The sequence below is a fragment of the Cyprinodon variegatus genome, unplaced genomic scaffold (assembly GCF_000732505.1).
Source record: "Cyprinodon variegatus isolate N-32 unplaced genomic scaffold, C_variegatus-1.0 Scaffold7, whole genome shotgun sequence".
Lineage (NCBI taxonomy): Eukaryota > Metazoa > Chordata > Actinopteri > Cyprinodontiformes > Cyprinodontidae > Cyprinodon > Cyprinodon variegatus.
The window spans coordinates 2,620,042-2,643,186 of NW_015150460.1; the positions used below are offsets into that span (position 1 = coordinate 2,620,042).

The following is a 23,145-nucleotide window of genomic DNA, read 5'->3' on the forward strand; positions in this document are numbered from 1 at the left end:
AGACATCAATTTGTTTGCAAAACTATTTTATGACCCTTAAGGACAATATAGTTTATCTGAAAACATTAGGATGTATAAAGTTACACCTTTATTGTAAAGTTCTACATCTATACAAAAATAATTTTGTCTCATCTTATATCTCTTCTATAAACCTACAAACTATTGTATTTTAATTTACTGTTAAACTGAGTTGGGGAATAAAGATAGCAGCTGAAATATATATGATTTTAGTATTTGGGGTTAGCTTTTTATAAGTTATTGTTAAAATAAAGTAGTTATAAATATAATAAAGTTCCTATTCTTTGATATTTGAGATCATGGAACATTTTTCTTTGTTCCAAGTGCTACAGGATATTTATCAGATGTTTGTAAAGCTTTCCTTTCTAGAGTGATTGGAAAACCTGTATCTAATATTAAATGTCAACAAATAAAATATTGTTAATGGGAAAGTTTATTGAGAGTGTGCATTATGGTTGGGGCTGCAAAAATTACATATCAGGCTGCATTTGGTTTCTGATGCTTCCAACTAACACCTTTTAGATGCCAGAAGAAATTCTGCCTGTTTTAATAAATTCTCACAGCAGTGGATGCCCACACCTCGGACAGATAATATGGCTGAGAAGCTTTAGGTCAGAGAGAGACCTGGATGCACTGAAGAAGCACAGGAGTCAGGAAATGTCAGTTGAATCGTGACTGATATCATTATGATGGTGTCTTCCTATTAGATGTTATGAGATGATTATTTGGTGTCATCCAGCCGTTGAGTTATCGAAAGGAATCTGTTTCATTGTAATTGCAGCTAGAATTTCTTGGAAAGGGCTGCCTGGCTAGTTGTAGTGGTGGTTCTGGGAGGAAACCAGTAAAGATTATGTGTTAAAGCTTCTGAATCTGTGATGCTGTGGGGATTTTTCTGTTTGAAACCCTGAGAAATGTGTTAGAAATACCAGAGTTCATGTTTCTGTTTCTGCAGTATAATGATCCAAAACCTAAAGACAAACAGAGATGGTTCCCTTGTTGCAAAACCAACCTTCTTCCACTGCTGAAGTTTTAGGCTTGAGAGTTATGTTTTCTTTACTAAGGATGTCCCTATAAATGGAGGTACATGGTTTATCCATAAGGGAAGTATGAATGTGCAGCTATTTAATGCATAAAAATTACTTTTTATTAAATGTTTTAATTAAAATCTAGATATCTCCCCCTAAGAAAGCTATTTGGATAAGAATTTAATAACAGAACATACTCTTTAATTTTTAAAGCGCTCAAAGATCAAGAAAGTTTCTGTAAAACGAGAACGCTCCTGATTTCTCCCTGTTGGCCTGTTTCTGTTCGTCTTTGGCGCAGGGTTACACAGATGAACCCGTGTCGAAGGTGTTGTGTCATGTGGAGGACGGCTCAGTGGTGCAGCTCGACAGGTGGAACCTGCTGGTGGAGAAAACATCCGTCCAGCCTGAAGAAGGCACCCAGAAGGTCAGGACTGTATTCATTTAAATGAACCCACCAGAGATCAGTTAAAGCTATCAGATACTAACCTTATGTCAGATAATACCCACTGGAATTTTCTAATAAACCTTTTCTGGTATATTATAGAAAATAATTTCTTAGCTGCAAATCTTTGCATTGGACACAAAGAGACATGAATCTTTTCCATCCTTGCAGCTTCCTCTGAATGTTTTCAACAACTACTTCAGCCTGGGCTTCGACGCTCACGTCACCCTGGAGTTCCACGAGTCCAGAGGTCTGTCCACACGTTCTCTTCTCAGCCCAGAGAACCTCTGTTAGAGGCACCTCTGCCATTTTTGATACACCTCAGCGATTATATTGGAAACCTGCACATGTTTGCGTTCACGTAAAATGCCTCTTCGTTTGCTGCGCTCATTTAAAGCACTTTGTTGTCGTCTAGAGGCCAACCCGGAGAAGTTCAACAGTCGCTTCCGCAACAAGATGTTCTATGCCGGCGTAAGTGTCCTACATGCCTCTTCACATCACTTTATGATGCTCATACCTTGCAAAAAAAACAGCCTTGGATTCCAGAATTCACATTTGTTTTCTTTACGGTGTAATTCTGCCTTAATGAATCTGCAGGAGAAGCAGGAAGTTAAACCCACTGATAAAACAAAACATCAGTTTATTCTTATAAGGTTTCTTTCATCTTTCCTCGTGTGATATTCGTTCAGTATGCTCTCTAAACAAAAAAGCCAAGTCCATTTATCTGACAGTCATTCTGTGGGGAAACTAAAAAAACCTTATGACAGGTTTTAAGGGAGACCTTTTGCTCTTAAAAAGTGGGAAACAGATCCAGAATTATCCTCTAGTTGCTTTTTTTTCTGAGAAATCAGCTGAAAGTCAGAGAGGATGGGCGGGAGTGGAAAAGGAAACATACAGAGGAGTTATCTCTTTTTAATGAGGGAAATGTAATGAACTGTAATTCTGTTTGATTGGGTTCTTCTTTCTGTTTATCTGCCTGTGTGTTTGTGTTTGTGTGTGTCTTCAGGCTGCGTTCTCAGATTTCCTCCAGAGAAGCTCCAGGGACTTGTCCAAGCACGTCAGAGTGGTGGTGAGTGTTAACACGCTCTTCCTCTCTCCGCCTGTATCGTCTTCCATGTCGACATGTCTGGCTCGGGTGATTAAACGGGCTGTCCTTCAACTTTTCTTTGACGTTGGCCGTGCGGTTTGTCCCATTAAATCCTCAGTCGCCGTTTCCAGTTGAAATAAATCTCTGGGGGCTAAAAAAAACACGTTTTAACTGAATGTTTGGTCCTGTGAGACTAATGAGGAAGCACATCGCCATTGACCCATCCATTTGGCTGCTTCGATAAATTAAACAGTGTGGTTTCCATGTTATGGAGCCCATCAAGCAGACGACCGAATTCATTAAAATTTCAGTCCAGATCAGCTCGTTTTATTCCATCCTCTGAGCCTGGTTGATGCTGAACAGGTAGAGTTTTCAGGAGATCACATGTGTGATTGATCGAGCAGTAAGGGTAAACAAGGCACAGGATTGAGTCCTAATCATAGGGCTCTTTAATTTAACCCAAAAAATAGGTAAAAGTGATAAAACTACTCAGAAAAACTAGCGACTTAATAATACTACTTCAGCGATAGTTTCAAGGTGTTGCTTTATTGTATGTCTCGTACCATGTCTTTCGGTTGTACTGTTCTTTTTTCATCTCGTTGCAGGTGATGAAGCAGACTGAAAATGTTTTGTCATTATCTCCTTTCTATCTCTTTCTTTCATCTTTTCTCTTTTTTTTCTGTTTTCCTTTCTCTTCTTCAGTTTTTCTGCTCTATTTACATTGCAGTGTCCATATAAACTGTAAAACTCGTTGCATAATTATAATAAAGCAATTTATATGCATGAAACAAGTGTGGAGTGTGGAGCAGTATGGCAATAGCCATACTGCTCCACTTGTGAAAGTAAAATCTGTTGGGCTCTTTTTGGCATCAAGACAATAATTCTTATTGCCACATTGCCAGACAGGTCACTGTTAAAAAAAAAAAAAACTAGCAAAGAAAACAAAACATTACACTAAAATATGGCTGGTCAGACCACTAATCTCAATTTATTAACAGGATCTCTGCTAGTACACGTTGCTGTGAAGTCACCATTTCTATTGTAGTTACATTACATTACAGGCGTTTTTATGCCACAACTCAGTGAAAGTGGGGAGTACCAAGATGGCGGCAGGTGACTTAAAATTCTTTCCGATATCAGCAATAAATAGAGATAAGTGGATCAGGCCACAAAAGAAAAACAAAACACACAAAAAACCTTAACCCCCGTCATCCATAATTTTGATGCTGTATGGTCAAAATAAGCTCAGCCCATTAGCCCACCTGATGATTCATTAGCCAAAGGATTGGAGCAATTGCAAAAATCAAACAAAAACAGTATAAACCAAAATTTTAGAATACACTGTAATGCCATAAATAATTTTCAAATAATAAAGTGGCTCTGTAAATAATTGAAAACAAACTGAATGATGTGTATAGTGTTACTAAATCTGTATAGCAGCAAACGCAGCCATCACAACATGCATGATGTCAAACCAATGTTCAGAGAATTTAGGGTGAAGCTATTGGGCATGGTGGAGGTGCCTCCATGTCCTTTAATGTCTTATTAAAGGTTTGTTAGGATTATTTTCAGCCATTGATGCTTCAGTTTAGACGAAAGAGTGAAAAAATAGCTCAAAATGGCCGCAGCAGCAAACAAGTGTAGGAGTACTTCTTCGTACTTCGGGGTTATGGTGGACCACTAGCCAAACAGTGAATGAGTTACGCTTGTAGCCCACATAAATAACATCATGGCAGCACTTACGCAAAATGTTTGATTGACAACCAAGTAGCCAATCCACTTTCAACAGTAGCCAAGTGGATTGGTTAATAAGTGCAAGAATGCCATCTATCAATTAATTCATTTTAGATGAATCTGGAGACTTAATCCTGAGTGTTTCAGGATTCAAAGCAGATCGACATCAGCACTTTCTGTTTTGTCTAAGGGTGACGGATCAGGCTGGATGTGTGAAACTTATCCCTCTCAGGCTCAAATTAAGCTGTAGTTGCAGGGAAAATCAGATATTTGGAGAAAATGATCATATGGGGTAGTAATATACAATTCAGATTTTTTTTTTTTAGACAGACCTTCACATGCAATGAATTCTGGGATGTTACAGATTTGCAACAGTGGTAAATTAACACTGAAGACTGAATCTGATATTAACGTAAACTTTATTTGAATGTCACAAACAAAAAATTACCAAAACAAAATTTGAAAAAAAAAAAATTCTTAAGTTTTTCTTAAACTTTTTCTCCACCGACATCTGAAAACCTCTTGAGAAGGCCGTTTCTGTTAAACTGTTGCTCAAAGTATAGGCAAACTAGTAGATAAAGCCTGTAGCATCCATTTGTACCTATTTGGGCACACGTTGCGAATCCACAACATTGAAATTGAGATGCCTCTGGTGAAAAACCCAGAGGAGATAAAATCTACTAATTGGCATGAGTCATATCTATACACATTCATGATTCATCTTATGTAGTATTGATTTCAAAATAATGGAAATTGGTAGTGATACTTACATGAAATTGGTGCTTAGAAAATCTGTTTCAGTGACACCAAGGACTCAGCCATGTTGAAAGTGATTCAGCAGTGCTATCTAGTGAGCTGGAGAGAAACTGTTTGTTGCAAATGCACAACTAAGTCCTTCTGTTGAACTTCTGAGTAACAAAAGCTCTTAAAATATGGATGTGGAGTAATTAGCTAAGTAGGATTTAGCTGTTGCAAATCTGCAACATCTGCCTGAAAAGGGCTAAAAGTAAACCTTACACAAAAAAACAACATCATGGTGGTGGCTTAAGCATACTGTGGGCTGTTCAGATGCAACTTTCAAGACATTCTTCGGCTGTAACAACACAGCTGAACTACAGTGACATGTTTAATGATGAAAATAAATCTCAGCTCCCAATGGGAACCAATCCTGGTTTTTAAAAGCTTGGAACAAAAGCAAAATAACTCTCAAATAAATCTTTACAGCCCATTAATTGGAATCGCCTTCTGACTGCAGCTGTATTTAACATCTTATTTTAACTGCTGTCAATGCATCCCTTCAGACCTAAAGGGAGTAAAAGCTGCAGCTTAGAAATCTGTGCTGGAACAAATGCTATAACAGTATAATTATCTCTCACGGTGAGTTGAATTAGAAATATTTTAGTGCAGCAATTACTCTCTGGTGTTTAGGAACCCCTGCTGCACAGATCTTTGTGTGATCTGACAGGAGGAACCGGGAGCCGAGCTTGATGTTTAAGCAGCCTGTCAAAGTAAATGGCAGGTCCAGAAATGTAAAACAAACTCTGCTTCTGACTTAACATCACTCAGCTCTACAGCGTGGACTCTTGCTCTCTGTTTTCTACAGTGTGACGGAACGGACCTGACCCCAAAGATCCAGGAGCTGAAGTTTCAGTGCATCGTGTTCTTAAACATTCCCAGGTAGGTCAGGAACAAATACAAATCAAGAATGTTTATGATTTAAAATTTTCTATGGCGCATGGCTTTAGAATTTACATCTACGCCCAAATGTAGCTTAGATTATGTTTTTGTTTTGGATTATTACCACACAGCATCTCACTGTTACATATTAATGATAATGTAAAACGAATAAAACACATAGAAATTTAATAATATGTGATTATTAAAAAATAAAAGGTTGCTTCATTCTACTTCTGTAGTATTGGTTAAAAACAATTTTTTTGTAAAATAAAAGTTGAATTATGTGATCATTTAAATAAACAAAATCAACTAATCAGCAGCTAATAAATAAAATAATGGGCCAGGAATCAAAAATAAATCCATAACTGCTGCAACAAGGGATTATAAAGTAAATAAATGAATAAATACTTTACTTTATTTTGTATACTAACATTTCAGAAATATACTTTTTATTATTTTTGTATTGTTTTGCATTATTTTTGTATTTATTAGAACATTAAACTAATAAATACATGTGTTTTTATTTAACGTTTGCATTATACAAATCTTATCATTTGATGTTTAGGCTATACTTATGTGTTGAATAAAGATTTTAATGCAGCTTTAACAGAAAATCATTTGTTTTTAGTAAATTGCTTTTAGTTTTGTTATCTAATGTATTTATCTGTAGTTTAAATTATTAAGCTTTAAGAAATGTTTAGTTAATATATGAAACTTTTGTCGATGGGAACCGTTGACCTGGACGCATCTTGAAATGATGGCATATTAAAAAATGTTTCATGTTTTTTTTTTTATTAATAACATATACACCAAGAGTTCAAAGGTTATTCATTTCTCTTCAATTAAGTTTATTTAAGTGGCACCAATTTACAGCACATGTCATCTCAAGGCACTTTACGGAAAAAAATACTGTCAGAATGGTTAGAAAAACCAGTTGATTGCATCGACTCACTGACTCGTCAGCAATCCCTCACACCAAGCATGCTTTTAGCGACAGTGGAGAGGAAAAACTCCCTTTTAACAGGAAGAACCCTCCAGCAGAACCAGGCTCAGTGTGAGCGGCCATCTGCTGAGGCCGACTGGTGTTCAAGGAGACAGAAGCAGATATAGAAAAAGAAGCATAGATACAAAAGGTAGCTGTCAACCAGCTACACAGGCGGCCCCGTCCAGGAAACACACAGCCAGGCAGACGAGCTCCAAGCCAGAGATTACATGGTTAAAACTTTCTAAATTCGTTTTCCTCCACTTGATTGCAGAGACCTCTTTAAACAAAATGATGAAGCACTTTAAATCACGATGAAGTGGGCTCTGCTAATTGGGTTCAGAGCTTTGACTTCTTCTGTTATTGTTGGAGAGGATTCTTGTTCTCAGAAGAAGGCAGATGGGCATCCACTCTGACGGCTTTATTACTGAGGATACATGAAGTACCTTCTGATAGGCTGGTAATACATCTGCTCCGGTTTGATGTTTTTAAATGTCGGGGGTGTGCAGGTACTGTGCTGGCACCATGCCGTGGGGAAACACCGGTGACCATCGAGACTTTGAACCACAGCGCCATGATGACGGCTGCATTGAGGTTATCGGATTTACGATGGCGTCACTGGTAAGGAAAACAGAGACACAGCTGCATATTTAAAAAAGCTGATTGAGATAAACACTCGATTTTTATTGAGCCATCAGCATGCAGATTACATCTTTTTTTCGTCGACTAGGCGGCGCTACAGGTTGGCGGTCACGGTGAGCGGCTTCACCAGTGCAGAGAAGTCGTCCTCACCACCTACAAGACTGTCCCTGTTCAGGTAAAACCAGCAGACAGCCTCTGAATAAGGGATGGATGAGGGTACATCTGATGTCTGAGGTGGACTAATAGGTGTGATGAAGATACTTTGCTTCATCTGAGATACAGTCTGTTTATCAAAGGATTGAAGAACAAAGTCTGTTAAGTTTGGTGATCTTAGGAGCAGCAGTGGATGCTTACGTTTTCCAAGAATAAAAAGAGAAGTTGCTGCACATGTACTGTGCTTTATGACAATATGAATTAAATGATAAACTGGAAATCTGCTGCTGACATCTAATCTTTTCAGATAATCTATAACAGATGAGGTCTGTTGAAATTTTTAACCATTTAGAGTCCAGTAGGTTTTATTTATTTGACCATTAGCCTCAGAAGTCTCACATGTGGCTCCTTTTCTTAAAGGAAGAGGAGCCACATGTGTTTTTTTTAGGACCGTTTTTCTAAAACCTTCCTATGTATGTAAATTTATTGCATAACGAATCTCCATTTACTTTTTTTTTGTATAATTGTAACACAAACCTATTTAATAAACTCTACATGTTGCATAATTATTAATTGAATATAGCTTTTTTATTTAAAGTCAGATTTATGTATTCGGAATTATTAAATTATCCATATTCAAAATTAATACTAATTAGTGTATTGATTTCAAATACATAAAGTTTATTTAAATGACTTAATATTTACAGTTACGTTTATGAAATTTAATCAATAAACTTTGTGTTTTATTATCACCAAATACATAAACCTGATTATTAAGTATTTCAAATGAATAAGTTGCTCTATTATGCAAATAAATTAAGATCTATTATGCAAATGAATATGGATCATCTAAAGTTTACATGATAAGTTTGTGTTAAAATCATCTAAAAGAAAAGTAAACAGGAATTATGTCATAAATGTACATAAATCTCAAACATTGGGTGATATATATCTGTCAGTGCACGGACTGCTCCAGATTCACACAGAAAATTGTGTTAGCATTCAGAATGAACACTTTTGTAGCTTCTATTCCTCCTTCTCGCTCCTTTCTTCTCTCTATTTAGCTGAAAACTATTGTCAACAACACCCCACTGTTGTCTTTGAGCTGCAACATTTATTTATTTACCTATTTAATCAGGACAGAGCACATTAATGAACAATCTTATACTTCTATACAGATTGTAAATAAGCCAGATTATAGCATAGTTGCTAATTTACATCTGTCGTCCTGAGGCAGGAAGACAAATCAACACAAGATCACATAATACAATATCAGTCAAAACACATAGACACGCGTTCAGACAATGACATTACAAGAATAAAATTAGTGAGTGCATGACTGGGAACCTTTAAGAAACTGGTAAGGTGCTTTTTAAATGTGCAATAAGTGGGACATTCCCTGATGTTTGTTAGGAGGCTGTTCCAGAAGTGACCCCCTCTGACTGATAGAACGGTTTGTCCAAAGGTTGTTTGAAACATATCAGGCATTAAAATATACTGTAGAAATCAAAAGTAGTTAGAGTCCAACCAGCTGCACAAATGTGATGCTGGCAGGAAGTTACTTTATATGCAATATTTGAGCAGAACAATAAGAGCTTAATTGCAATATTGCCCTCGGATATTATGGTGACGATTGTAATTCATATACTGTAATTTAAATATTCTGGAGGATTTTAAAGCAGAAGAACTTGAAGGCAAACTAATAATGTTTCTGCGTTCTCTGTCTGTCTTTCTTTTCTTCCCTCTGTGTCTGCAGGTTGACGGTGAGCCGTGCAGACTGGCTCCATCCACTCTGCGCATCTCTCTGCGAAACCAGGCCAACATGGTCCAGAAGAGCAAGAGACGCACCTCTGTGCCCCTACTCAACGAGTGAGTCACTCACTCACTCACACACACACAGATACAGATGGATGAACTAGTCCAGCCCTGTGAGTCACTCAATCTGTTTAGTGAGCTGACATTGACTCCTCTCAACGTCTCTCTTCAGATCTCCAGATTTGTCCTCAATCAAAGGGACATGAGCTTTAATAAATCAGATCTTCACATGTCTGGTGTTGTCTTTTACAGCTGAGGAGACATTTGTTGGTTTATTTCCAGGATGAAGGGCTGTGTTTAACACCCTCATCCCTTTAGCAGCTCTGTCTCTATTTAGTTTATAAATGTGAGTCTATTCTCTGCTTTTTGAAAGTCTGTATGTGCTAGAAACAACAACGCAGACTAGCTTCTTGTAGTATTTAGTGCTATTGAACTGTGCTATCAATGTTTGTCGACTTACCTTTTGGGATTTTTTTCCATCTTTCCCTCCTCCGTTCCATCCTTCTCTTTTTTTCTCCATCCTTCCAACACACTTAACCACTTTTTTTCTTTTCCTTTTCCCTTTGTCTTCTCTCTTCACCGCCATTCGTCTGTCCTTTCTCCCGCGTTTGTGGTGTTTGTGTGCGTGTGTGCGGCCGTAGTATTCAGAAGGTGTGTGCAGCTGATCTGCGCCGCCTCTCTGCTCCCCCCGACTCCTTCTCTGTGTAAGTACCTCTAACCCCTGTTCTGTCGCTGGACGCTCCTGTGTCTCTGTGCACGTCGGAGCAAATGAAACGATGGCGTCATGTTTTATCTGTCAGGTTTGATCTATATTTGAAATCACCTCAGCCTTTTCAGCTGTACTATTTTGTGCAAAAGTCTTAAATCACCCAAAACGTCACACTTTGTTTTGCTAGTTACACGTTTTTTTTTTTTTTATAAATTATACTGATGATGTTAAGATGCAGAACAAAAACAAAATTCAAGTTTCTGAAATTAGGATTAACTTTCACCTGCAATCGAATCTTGAACAAGGGGATGAAACTAAATTAGGACTAGGACTATAATCTCTTCTAAACACTGATGATTTTATTTTTTGAGTCTGAACAGCAAAACCAAGGAACAGATTTCTATTAAAAGCTGATTAGGAGCATTTATTTGAGGAAATAAACTGTTTTAAAAGAGCCACAAATCGTTTTTTTGAACCTAAGTCACCTCAAATAATGCAGCTTGGTGGGAAAAAAAAGCAGAACTTTTTCAGTCATTTAAAGAAAACCTTAAAGTAGAAGATCAACTGAACCCCTGTGTGTTTTCTGAATTATATTTCATATTCCTCAGACCAAAGAGCCCACAGTCAGGTGAAATATCTCCATTTCACCTTTCAGATTTTATGCATTCTCAACACAACCTGGGAAATCTCAGGCTCCATTGTTTTCTCGATGCAAAAACCAAGCAGATTCTGGGTGATTGGTCTGTTTTGGATTCATTAAAAGAGACTTAAGCTGTTTAGTCATCAGGATAAAAAAAGATTCAGGATAAAAAAAAATGTAGCAATGATGCACTAGGCCAAACTTAACACAGAAATACTGAAACTATAGAATATGATATTACTCACGTGTTTTTCTATAAAATAATCTGTTTTCCAAATATAAGAAAACTTGAAAACCTTATATAAATCCACTAAAAATATATATTTTTTGCAATGATTCCAATTCATAAAAAATGCTGCTTGTGTTTTTATGTATTTGCCCAAAACATGTAAGAATAACCCTCAATAAAAAGCGGAATAACCCTTAATAAAACCCTTAATAAAAAGCTGACTAATGAGGTGTCAAAACTTTCTACCATTTCACTGTTCTCATCTTATATACATTTAAACTGCATTTTTATTTGTCTTATTAAAGGATTTTATTTCTCTTTCTAAAAGGATCAAAATGTTTTAAGACTAGAGAAATACTTTGTAATGAAAAGGGAAACATTTAGCTTTAGAGTTCCTAAAAACTCAGATATTTAAATCAGGATTTATTATCCGAGCAACAAACGTCTGATAGGAAGGTTTGCATTGAAAAAAATGATCTAGAAATAAGTAAAAAATTATTAAAATATGTGTATTTACTCTTAATTTGAGAAGGTAAATAAGGTAGTTTGCCAATGGAATGAGTATTTTTACTCTTAAAATAAGATAATTAGATAAAATGCACTTGAAATAAGACAATGCAATTGTATTTTCATGTTTTAAGGGTAAATTGTCTGGTTCCATTGGCAAAATGTCTCGTTTACCTCCTTAATCCAAGAACAAATGCACTTATTTTAAGAAAAAAATTACTTATGGTATCTAGATTTCGATTTTTTTCCAGTGTGCACATTTTAAAAGAAAGGCTATTTCTTGTTTCAAATATGGGTCATTCTCTGCTGTGCTGTGTTGCCTGTAAGTGTTTGTTGTGTCCAGTTAATGTGGTTTATGTGAGGAGGTGTATGGCGCATGCTGACGTCTTCTCAGTCTGCTTCTGCCTCATGTCTTTTTCTGCTGTCGTCCCTTTAACTTTACTGTGAGCTCTGCTTTTGTTATATCTCCCCTAAATGTGATGTCTGTGCCCTATAAATCATTTAATATCAGAGAGAAACAAAGGTTGGGTTATTTTCTTCTTTTTAAAGGTAAGCTGAGGTGCTGTGGTTAGTTTCCGATGTTTTTGTTTTCATTCCTGCATCTTTTGAAGCATCTGGCTCTGTTTTACCTAAAGAAGTTTTGGGCTACTCAGATTAATGCTGCAGAAGAACATCAGAGCTCAGATCTGGTTTTGTTTCCAAAAGGCTTAATGGCCTTCAGTTTGTTAGTGAGTGTTTAGTTAAAACATTTTAAGGCCCTGAATAAGAGTAAAACCAAATAGCAGGAATTAAATGTTGCAAAACGTGTCGCTGAAGTTCAGATTTAGTCGTGAAACGTGGGTCTACAGGTGTCCGTGTGTGCATGTGTGCATATATACAAACCAGAGTTTTCAAACCCCTGGAATTTATGTTACAACCACCAACTTCATAGTGTTTTATTGGAATTTTAGGAACACAAAGTAGATGCGAAGAGGAAGGGAGATGATCCATGATTTTCAATGTTTTTTTTACAAGAAATAATCTGAAAAATGTGGCGTGCATTTTTCTTCCTATTCATCCAAAAGGTCACAGTCCAGTAATATGGGCTGTTGAGTCCGTTGTTTTCCTCTGAAGACCAGGAAGCACAGTACAGAGCTCAGAGAGAGATAGGAAGACATCTAAAGCAGGATTTAGCCTCAAAGCTTTGAACGCCTCTCAGAACGCTGTTTAAAACATCCCTGAAAGGAACGTTCTGTAGAAGACATATTGAAGGCAGCAATCAGATCAAATTTGCACAAAATTCTAAAGTTTCACCCTCCTGAAAAGCACGCTGTTACAGCAGGGATCTAACAAACTGGATTTCTAAAATAAGCAAAGGATTTAGACCATTGAATTATCCTTTTTTTACTTGGTTGCATCAAATCTTTGCTTTTTGTTCATCTTATTTGTCGTATTTGGTTTAGAGACACTAAAGAATAATAATTCAAGCTTCACAAACTACAATTATTAGAGATTTTTTTAACCTCTAGACCCTTTTTTTCAGGTTTAACAGGACCAAAGGTTTCTCACCTTGGTTCTAGTTGGGTTTATGTAAAAGCATTTATTTCTTAGATATTACAATTTAGAAACAACTCTAAGACCTGCTTAGGTAGTCAAAGTATGTTTGCAGCCATCTTTATTTCATAAGCTGCACAAAAACTCATGATCCTACTGCATGAATAGCTTGTTCATAAATGTCCAAGATGAGATTGAAGCTGACAAACAATCCAGGAGTCTGCAAATATCTGAAATACTAAAAAGAAACCAAGTAATAGAAAAGTAACCGTGCAAACTACGAACCATAAACGTGTCTGATGATGTAAAACATTTGAATGGGGAAAAAATGCAAAATTACTGCACTTTGTGTTCACCACAATTAAGATTTCCTTATATTTTAATTTAAGTAATAGAGGTAAAAGAAAAATGAAACGATTTTCTCTTCTTCTCAAACTGAATCAATTAGTTGAAGTTTTTGGTTGCAACGTAACAAAATCAGAAAATGTTCTGGGGGTGTGAACACTTTTGTAAGAGACTGTCCTTACCTGTGTGTGCTGGAGCATGTCTGATCCGTGGGCGTGCACGTACATGCACTGGCCTGTTCTTCCCTTGCAGTCCTCACGCGGTTCCAGATCGTTTGCGTCTCCGAGTCAATCGGATCAGCCTGCAGGAATACGACCGGCTGCAGTACGACAAGGAGCGGCTGCGAGACATCTGTAAGGCTCTCTGTTTCCTGATTATTAGGATGTCAATATAACTTTATAAAAACCTTTTGCCATTAAGAGGAAATATGTATTTACTCAATATATGTGTGTCTCCCAGCTATCCCAGTTGGCATTGTGGTTGTTAGGGGCGACTGTGACCTGGAGACCTGCAGACTTTACATCGACAGATTGCAAGAGGCAAGTTTTTATCTTTGTCATCACCATCTGCACATCGCCGCTCTGATTTCTCTCTTCTGTCACTTGCTCTTCATTCTTATTGCATGATCCTAGTTATTTATAACCGGGTTGGTGATCTCAGAGCCGCTTATTAAGCTGTTTGTTTCATTTGGCAAAAGCTTCTTTGACTTTAACGTGTGCAAGTTTGTGTTTTTCCTCCATTCCAATTTCTTCGGCTGCTTGTTAACCTTCAAACCTGTCTGCTGTGCCTGATAGGATTTACACCAGGCGCCATCTACTGGCCACAGAGTGCACTACCAGGTACATGACTTGGAAAGGGACAGGATTAGGGAACGTTTTTAGCAGATTTGGACTTTGGTCACAGATTTATTTGGACTAAAGGCTCAAATGACTGTGATTTGGATAATGTACATCCATAACGAGGGATTAGATCTTGGTGCCTGAGATGCTGCACTGTAGATGAATACAGAGTTTCTGATCCGTCTGAAAAAGATTAGATTAATTATTTTTACAGATCTGGATAAGTATGGACAAAGAAAACCAGAGTGACTTGTATTTACAGATTTTATTCCCTGTTCTATCGTCTAAATAATGTGACCTTTCATCCTTTTCGTTTTATTGTCTCATTAATTCATTCCTTTCTTCCTTATGTCCCTCCATCTGCTCTCGTATTCTTCCTTGTTTCTTCCCTTTTAGTGCTGCCTTCCTCCCTTACATGTACCCTTTCCCTTAATGTCTCCTTTCCATCATTGGGGCCTTTGTTGTGATCTATGTTTGTTTCTTTTTTGGCTTCCTTGTTCCCTTCCTTCCTTCCTTCTTTTTTTTTTCTTCCAACTTCTTGTGTTTCATATATTTCAAAATGAAGGTGAAGGACTGGTTGAACTTTAAAGCTGAGACTGAGAATATTTTGCATTTTTTACATGACAAATCTGTGAATCCAGTATAAATCAGTGTGTGTGAATGGGTGAATGACTGAAAGTAGTGTAAACCACTTTGATTAAGTCTTCTGGCTTGAAACAGCGCTATATAAGTACAGGCCATTTACCATAAAGTTTTACTGTTTAAGTCCTTAATAATATTTTTATTAAAATATTTCAGTTTACTAATATTTTTTTCTTTAACCTGCAGGATGAAAACAGAAGTGTCTCATTAACAGGTTCAACCAGTAGACTGTCTCCTAACTGGAGCTTCCTGGATTGTGAGTTTCTCCACTAATTTACATGAAACAATAAATAATAGAAACTAATAATTGAAACAATAAATAAAGATCTAGTTAAGTCATGGAACAATAAAGAAGTAACATATGAAAAATAATCTAATCTCAAATGTGAAGCATAGCAGAGGACCTGTGTTGCAATGGACCTGTTTTGAATTGAGTCACTAACTCTGGAACTTTAAATTTAATCCTTGTTTTTCTCAGGTATAAGTTAAACGTAACACAGAGGCCTGTTTCTGTCATCAATGTATCCGAATGTCCGCCCTAATCACTATATAGTGGTTTCGTCATTTTAGATCAGTGTCCAAACATCTAATGGATGAAAAAGAAGTGGACTTGAAATTTCCCACAATGCACCTTGAAAAGTAGTGATCATCCATGGTCCTTCAACCAGCAGATATATCCCAGAATGCTTTGCACAGAAAGCTCTCTACGCAAAGCATTATGGGATTTGTTGTCACAGCCACGAAATTTAACAAAGATGGCGCAGGGATGTGGAATCACGTGACCAACGGGGAGCTTAAAGTAGTGCTCTTCTGTCCGTATGGTCAGTTAACTGAGTTCACTATATAGTCCCTGCTATGTATGGCAGATTGAGGGATTTAGGGGTTAGGGCGGGCGATCGGACACAGCCCATGTTTCAAAATGTATTAATTTTGCTGCAGCACTAAATCGTTATCATTAGAGACGACTTTATTTGTGGATGATGCTATAAGTAATAAGTTAAAACCTACTTTATGTGGGTCTTTATATAATTTACAGAAAGAAAATAAACTAGACCTATAAGTGAAATCTAGCTTTATTCCTTTAGGTTTTAATGATATCTTTATCCATATCTTCTCATTTCAGCGACATCAGCTGACCGCTTCTATCGAATAGATAAGGCTCAGGTAAATGAGGACAGTCAGACTTCCCTCAGCCTGATGCATCCAGCTTCAGTTTTCTTATATCTCATTTTGTTTTCTGCAGGAGCATCTTCACTTTGTGACAGAAATATGTCAGGATGAGGTCTTCATCCTGGACCACGAGGGTCCGTTAGTGAGCCAGGGGTCATCAGCTGGGATGCCTGATCTGGTGGTGGAGCCTGCTACTGGGTAAGGAAGGAAGTTTTACAATGGAAAGAAGATTAGAAACAATATGAATCTCACCCAATGGAAGCTTTTAGTAGACTTATGATTTCAAAGCAGCGTTTTCATAATTAAGCTGTAAACAAGAACTCTGTTTGGTATTTTAATGCATGATTCAGTAATTAAAACCTGAACAACAGTTTTACAGAAGGAGGGGTGTAAAAATAGGTGCATTTACCCATATACACCACTAGATGTCACTAGATGACCTATTGATGTTGGTACTCTGAATAATCCAAGAACAGTGCAGAGAAGAGCGCCACGAAAGTCCCTCAAATTTGTAATTTATTTAATGAAGTGCTATTAAATTCACTTTTTTTAGGCTTAGGTGTCTGATCCACTCATAGGTTTAGCCCTGAGGGGAGAGCGTAAACTGAAGGTATTACTGTAGATTTAGCTATTAAAGTAAGTCCACAGGTGTGTTTAACAAACTTTACAAACTGTATTGGCAAAAATACAGACGATCAGGTCAAAATATATAACACTGTTTAAACATCTCTACATCAGTCGGGGTTGTTAATGTAAAAAAGCTTGAAATTAGAGTAGAAATGAAAACTTGCCTTATGTTTTGAGGTAAAAAAAGAATAAAAAAAGATTGAAACACTTGTCCAAATTAATCAACTTCTGGTGTTATGGTATTTACTGTAAAAGTTGCATCATCTTGTGGATCTCAATAGGGATGTTTTTATGGTGTAGCAGTCTAAGTCTGCATCTGTGATACCGGAGATCCGTTTTGAATACATTTAACATTTGAGCTCCTAGATCTGGAAATAATAAAATCTAAACTTTTCCATAAGTTTTAGATCGTGATGATTTTAAATAAAAACACAAAATAAGGGTGCATCGATTGCAGGTTTCTGGGTAATTACCGATTAAAAACCCTTACATGGCGATTCTGATTTTGATTTTATCAATTGCGATTAGATCACAAGAACAACAATATCTAAATCTTCATCACACCTGAAACAATACAAACCTCTCAAATAACTGCTTATAAATATAAATCCAGGTTTGTAGCAATGACAGTGAGGGATTTTCAGATCTTTGCAGAAGTTGATAAGATCAGGATCACATCTAAATATCAACTTCCAACATTAAGGATATGCATGTCGATCAACCGGCCAGCTGATCTATCCTTGCACCCCCAGTTTTCAGACTCAATCAGTCCATTCATCCGTGTAACAGTTTAAAGTCCAACTACTGCAGAAATGTCCCCAATAGGTTCAGGGTTACTTTCTGTGTTATGCTTGAAAAAAAGAAAAGAATATTTGAGAAATATACTAGATATTTGTTTTATTTTTCAGGAATCTTAATATTAAATGTTTTTTCTATGTGTTATGGTTATTATAAATGGTTATAGTTTATTATTATAGACACAAACATGTGGTGCCCTGTATTCCACGCTTTATTCTTTAGAAGGATAATTTTGTGTTCTCAGTTAGAGCTTAATCATTATTGGGCCATCAAAATAATCCTCTAAAGAGGCCCGGGATCCAAAGCTCCGTCTTGGTCCGGTGTTTTTCTTTCTGATCTTTCAATTATTCTTAAGTCTGTCCTCATTTTAAAGCCAGTTTATTAACATGGTGCCAACATCCCACCTCTTTTTGGCATCAGGTTGATTTGGACATTTGCTGAGTGTCTCCCTTCATGGTTTCTCTGAGCATGCCACATTAGATAGAGACCTGTAATGATCTCAGGAAGTTGGACCCAGGATTCGAGGCGAGACAGGCAGTGGGAAAGTTCAAAGCGTGAGAGAATACAGGTCAGTAACTGGATGTGGAGCTGAATACGAATTGGAGCCAAGTCACTGACCTGATTCAAAGTTCAGTCCGTTCGCGGAGAACACAGTTGAATCCAGGAGGGAAGTGAGACCACAGTTGCCACGGGCGACGCCCCGAGAGTTCCTAGAGAGCGAGCAGAGCGGACACCTGCCGACGCCGAGTAGCAACCAAGTCCAGAAGGGAAATCCAAGGCCGAAGTCAGAAGACAGTTATAGGTTCAGAAGCCGGTAGAATCCAGGATCAGAAAGACAAACAGAGCAGACAGGGGCAAGGCAAAACTCGAGATCCTAAGGGCAGAAACTGGTCAAGATGAGGAAAAAAGAACAGACTAAAGATTGCTAGGAAATGTCTCACAAAAACACTGGAATAACCTGGCGCTGATGGGAGGCAAACACACAACCTATATAGTAGAGAAACCAGGTGGAAATGATCACCGATAATCAGAACCAATTAGACAGGGAAGCAAGGAGCAAAGGAAAAAAACAAAACATCAGCGCCAAGATCATAACAGAAACCCTGAATTTGCTGGAGTGTCAAATAGGATTAAACACATGGTTGTCATGGTGATGGAATAACAACCACTCTGGAATGATCGTCTCTTCCTGCTTGGCAAAGTGTCATAAAACTGTCTTTTTCCTCTCTCTCTCTCTTCACAGAGCTCCCCTGACATCTGAAGAACAAGGTAACCAATCAGAGATTCCTCTGATTTAAACAGGTTGAATCCAGTTCAGAATAGCATAGAGAAAAGTTTTGTTGAAATGCTTAAGCTTCTGATGAGTAAAGAGCATTTCGTTGGAAAGTCCTGGTTTAGACTATGATAGCATAAGTTACACAGCAGCCATCATAGCTTCATAGTTTAATACATCAGTGCCTAATGTAAGGAGTCACAATCTGGGTTATTGATATTGGGAAAAACACAATCACTACCTTTCAAGAAAATGAGATGAAAAACACAATATATAACTTTATCATCTAAATAAGGGTAACTTATTTACTATGGAAGAGGATTAGGGCTACTGAAAAAAAAAAAGTTAAGTGATTTTTAAATTTTATTTCAGTTTAATATGGGAAAAAAGTCAGAATTCTGACTTTTTTTCTCAGAATTCTGACTTTAATTTTTTCTCAGAATTCTGACTTTTTTTCTCAGAATTCTGACTTTTTTTCTCAGAATTCTGACTTTAATCTCAAAATTCTGACTTTTTTCTCAGAATTCTGACAGCTAACAAACATGTTAGCATCAAGCCGTAGCCATGTCTGTTTTAGAGACTAGCTCTGTTGTTTTAATGACCTTCTGCTCCTCCATTAATGAGGGGACCCCTCGGGCACGTAAAAAGTTGCCTAATTCTGCATTAAGATCCAAAATTCTGAGATTAAAGTCAGAATTCAGACTTTTCTCCCATGTTAAACTGAAATAAAATTTTAAAATCAGTTAACTTTTTTTTTTTTTTTCCAGTAGCCCTAATCCTCTTCCATACATATCTATGTATAAAAAATAGGATTAATAAAAATGCACCCAAATGTACAGTAGTAAACAGATTTATCACAAGCTAAAGTTGAACTTTATTTATTTTTCATCAACTCATCATATGCAGATGACTGATAGCCTTAAGCCGTAATCCCGATTCAACTAATGGAACAGAATGATTTAAGGTTCTGGAACGATCATGATGACTATACCTCAAACCAGAATCCAAGCATTGCCCTTTTATAATAAAAAATATCTCATTCTGCACCTATTCTACCTGTGGCACTGTGGAAGTACCTGGGTAAAGTCCTCTGACATGTCTGGGCTTGTCAGGATTTAAAAGAGGAAAATAATGGGGCAAAGTTGAAATGTTTACAGTCAGGAATTCCCTGAACAATTTAGCCTTCCAAACAACGCCGCTAACCTTCTTTTTCTGTCACTTTCAGTTTCACTTCATAAAGATTGTTGAGTATATTTGCACAAAAGTAGTCGGTCCCTTTACCATCCGAGGGGTAACTTGAATTTTATTATACAATTATCAGCATGCAAAGGATGTGATTGTGTAACATCTGTAAAACAAGGCCAGTTTGTTAATTTGATTAAAGAAAAATGTTCCTCTTCTAGAAAAACATGCTTATCAGTGCAAGAAGCAAACAATGGGAGGTTGATTTATAAGATTGGAAGACAAAAGGGTTAGATCTGTTAGACCTTTTTAAACCGGGAGTAAGAGAAGCCTAAAGATGTCTAGAGCGTCTTTAGATTCTGCCAGATTCTTTGTTTGTACATGCAAATGTTTTTTTCTATGTGCAGTGATATCTCTGTATGTGTTTTGTTGCAGCTCTTCTCACTGCTGCCTCTACTGGGGATCTTTTACTGGTATGTTGGGGAAAAAAAGCAACACTGATGTCAATAGATTTACAGGAAATCTAACCAGTTTAGCCTGTTTGTGTATTCCATTTTGATATTTATCTCTTCGCTGAATAAGTTAAACTACCAGAGCGAATCATCTCCTAATTACAGTCAGCTGACTCATTTCGTTGGTTTTTGGGTGTTTCTGGCTTAGTAATTCACAGATCTATTCACCTTCTCATAACACAAAAATTCTCAGCCAGTTAACAATAGATGACATCCAAAGAGCGGATGATGCCCAGACCATTGAAATTTGAGCGGGGGATGCTATCCAGACACATAAGTTCCTAAATGTTAGGGTGCCACTGTTTTTTTGAGAGCTGTAGTATCATGGAGCGACGATAGGAGGAGAGGAACTGTGCTAGCGTGGCGTGTAAATGGGGAAATTGAGTCAATCATTTAAATTTCCTTATTTAGTCATTAAAAGCAAGTCTGACTGCCTCATTGTTCTGAATAATACATTTTATTCATTACATAAACTTTTTTTATAACTTTATAATCTAAAGTGGACTATGAATTATTGTTTTATAGAAACAGAGGCCATGGATACAGAAATCAAGACAACTTTAGTCTAAATGTAAATGATTTATAGAAATGAGCAGTTCTCTACAGCTCTGGGGTCTTATTTATAAAACATTTCATAAGATCATACTAAAATCCTGATTTATGAAATGCAGCACATGACAACAAACAATTTTTCTTTATAGAAGACAGCTGTACCTCAGAGTTTGCTTCATGTTCAGTCCTCCACACTTACATATTCAACCATAAGTGGAGCAAGCAAAGCACCATGCCGTTGGTTTCAATGACGCCTTCAGAGTCGGGGTGTAAATCACATCCATTATAGCGATTCGATTCAGTATCGATTTCCTGACACAATGATTCGATTATTTTCGATACCCAAGAATACAACACAATTCAATTCGATTAATTATTGTTTTTTTTACGTTACAGGCTGGACAATTTTTTCTAATTCTAAATAAATCAATGAAAGCTGTATTAATGTTATGAATTTTATTTGAGAAAATACAGCAAACAAAAGAAGTAGCAAAGTTGTACTTCACCTAGGCCTATGAAACTCATGCACTGAAAAATAATAATGCCCCTGTTTTATAGATTCTGAAAGCATCAAAAAATACTGCAACGCATAAGTGCACCAGCAGATTAAGTAACAAAAATAGGCCTATACTACACCGCAGCACGGGTGTCACAGTTACATCATAAATGGATAAAAATAGACTGGAGGAAAAAATAACATGAATCGATTCTCTTGCTGACGTGTCGATGCATCGGATCGTCGGCTGTTGGATCGATGCATCGATACAAAATGATTATTATTTACACCCCTACTTCAGTCTGATGGGGACTAATAAGATTATTAACAAGTAGATTTGGGGAGATAGTTAAAAAAAAAGTCTTTATAATGTTAAAAAATATAATGATTTAATATGGGTCATTATTCTGCTACATTATCTTATTATATTTACATGCTTCCTAATCTTTCATCATTTTGGATTTTTAATAAACGGATTAAATCACAAAGCGTCATCCATTTTCTTCCATATAACCATGATGTCTACCTATAATTCATGAATATATTTTATATTATATATCTACTGATTGTTCGCTATTTAGTTTTATTTACTATTTATCAGAGAAAATCTCACAAGTCACTAAAAACCTGTTGTGTTTTTTCTTTTCCCAGCTGACTGATAGCGTACGTCGAGGAGTCAGTTTGTTAGTAAGAGACTCTAGAGGTTGCTCCGCGCTGCATCTTGCAGCCCAGAAGGGCCACAGAGATCTGGTCAGCTTCATACTGCAACAAGGTGAGCAACTGGACAGTATGGACAGTATGCTAAAACACGGGATTAGCATGTAGCTGTAACAGGAAGGACACCTGATAACGTGTTACAAGCTCTGCTCTCAGTACTCACCAAGGGATTATTTTCCTGCTGGTTTCTGACCATCCTATGAAAAGCCAGCCGCCACACGTATCAGATCTGCAGCATGTTTGCTAATAAATTACTAAATGTTTATTTGGATGGATATTTGGAAACATAAAAAAAAAATAGTGAAATAAAGTTAAGTATTGATGATGTAGAATTAGAATTAGTTGATGAAATAAAATTTTGAGGTGTCATTTTTGGTGATAAAATTAGTTGGAAGAGACATATACAGCACGTCCGGTCAAAGCTGGCCAGGTGTTTGGCTGTTATACTGTAAATAAAGCCCGGCACCTTCTAACCAAACAAGCTTTACACACATCATACTGCTCATTGTTTCAGCCCTATCTAACCTATTGTGTTGAAGTATGGGGTCACACTAACAAAACAAACATTCAGCCATTGATTATTATGCAAAAGAAAGCAATACGAGTAACGAATAACAAACATAGAGATCACCCTCACTGTTTATTCCTTGAGTCAAGAATTCTCAAATTTGCAGATTTGATCAATTTCAGAGCTGCTAAAATACTTTATAAAGAAAGAAATAACTTACTTCCTTGTTTTCTGATAGAGATGGAAAATATAATCTTAAATTTCAAAACTAAGTATGGTCGAACAACAAGA

At 36.9% G+C, this 23,145-nt stretch overlaps 1 protein-coding gene across 1 annotated transcript in view; it reads left to right on the forward strand.

The window, feature by feature from the left end:
* Nucleotides 1-23,145, forward strand: part of dgki (diacylglycerol kinase, iota) — a 95,594-nt gene that overhangs the window by 68,183 nt on the left and 4,266 nt on the right. The window contains exons 14-31 of the mRNA XM_015376579.1: nt 1,342-1,467; nt 1,657-1,735; nt 1,901-1,956; nt 2,492-2,554; nt 5,910-5,983; nt 7,475-7,586; nt 7,696-7,782; nt 9,517-9,629; nt 10,217-10,279; nt 13,791-13,891; nt 13,998-14,077; nt 14,333-14,377; nt 15,206-15,275; nt 16,143-16,183; nt 16,263-16,387; nt 18,858-18,883; nt 20,505-20,542; nt 22,281-22,401. Coding sequence (XP_015232065.1) covers nt 1,342-1,467; nt 1,657-1,735; nt 1,901-1,956; nt 2,492-2,554; nt 5,910-5,983; nt 7,475-7,586; nt 7,696-7,782; nt 9,517-9,629; nt 10,217-10,279; nt 13,791-13,891; nt 13,998-14,077; nt 14,333-14,377; nt 15,206-15,275; nt 16,143-16,183; nt 16,263-16,387; nt 18,858-18,883; nt 20,505-20,542; nt 22,281-22,401 — 1,420 coding nt within the window. The remainder of the gene's footprint in view (nt 1-1,341; nt 1,468-1,656; nt 1,736-1,900; nt 1,957-2,491; nt 2,555-5,909; nt 5,984-7,474; nt 7,587-7,695; nt 7,783-9,516; nt 9,630-10,216; nt 10,280-13,790; nt 13,892-13,997; nt 14,078-14,332; nt 14,378-15,205; nt 15,276-16,142; nt 16,184-16,262; nt 16,388-18,857; nt 18,884-20,504; nt 20,543-22,280; nt 22,402-23,145) is intronic.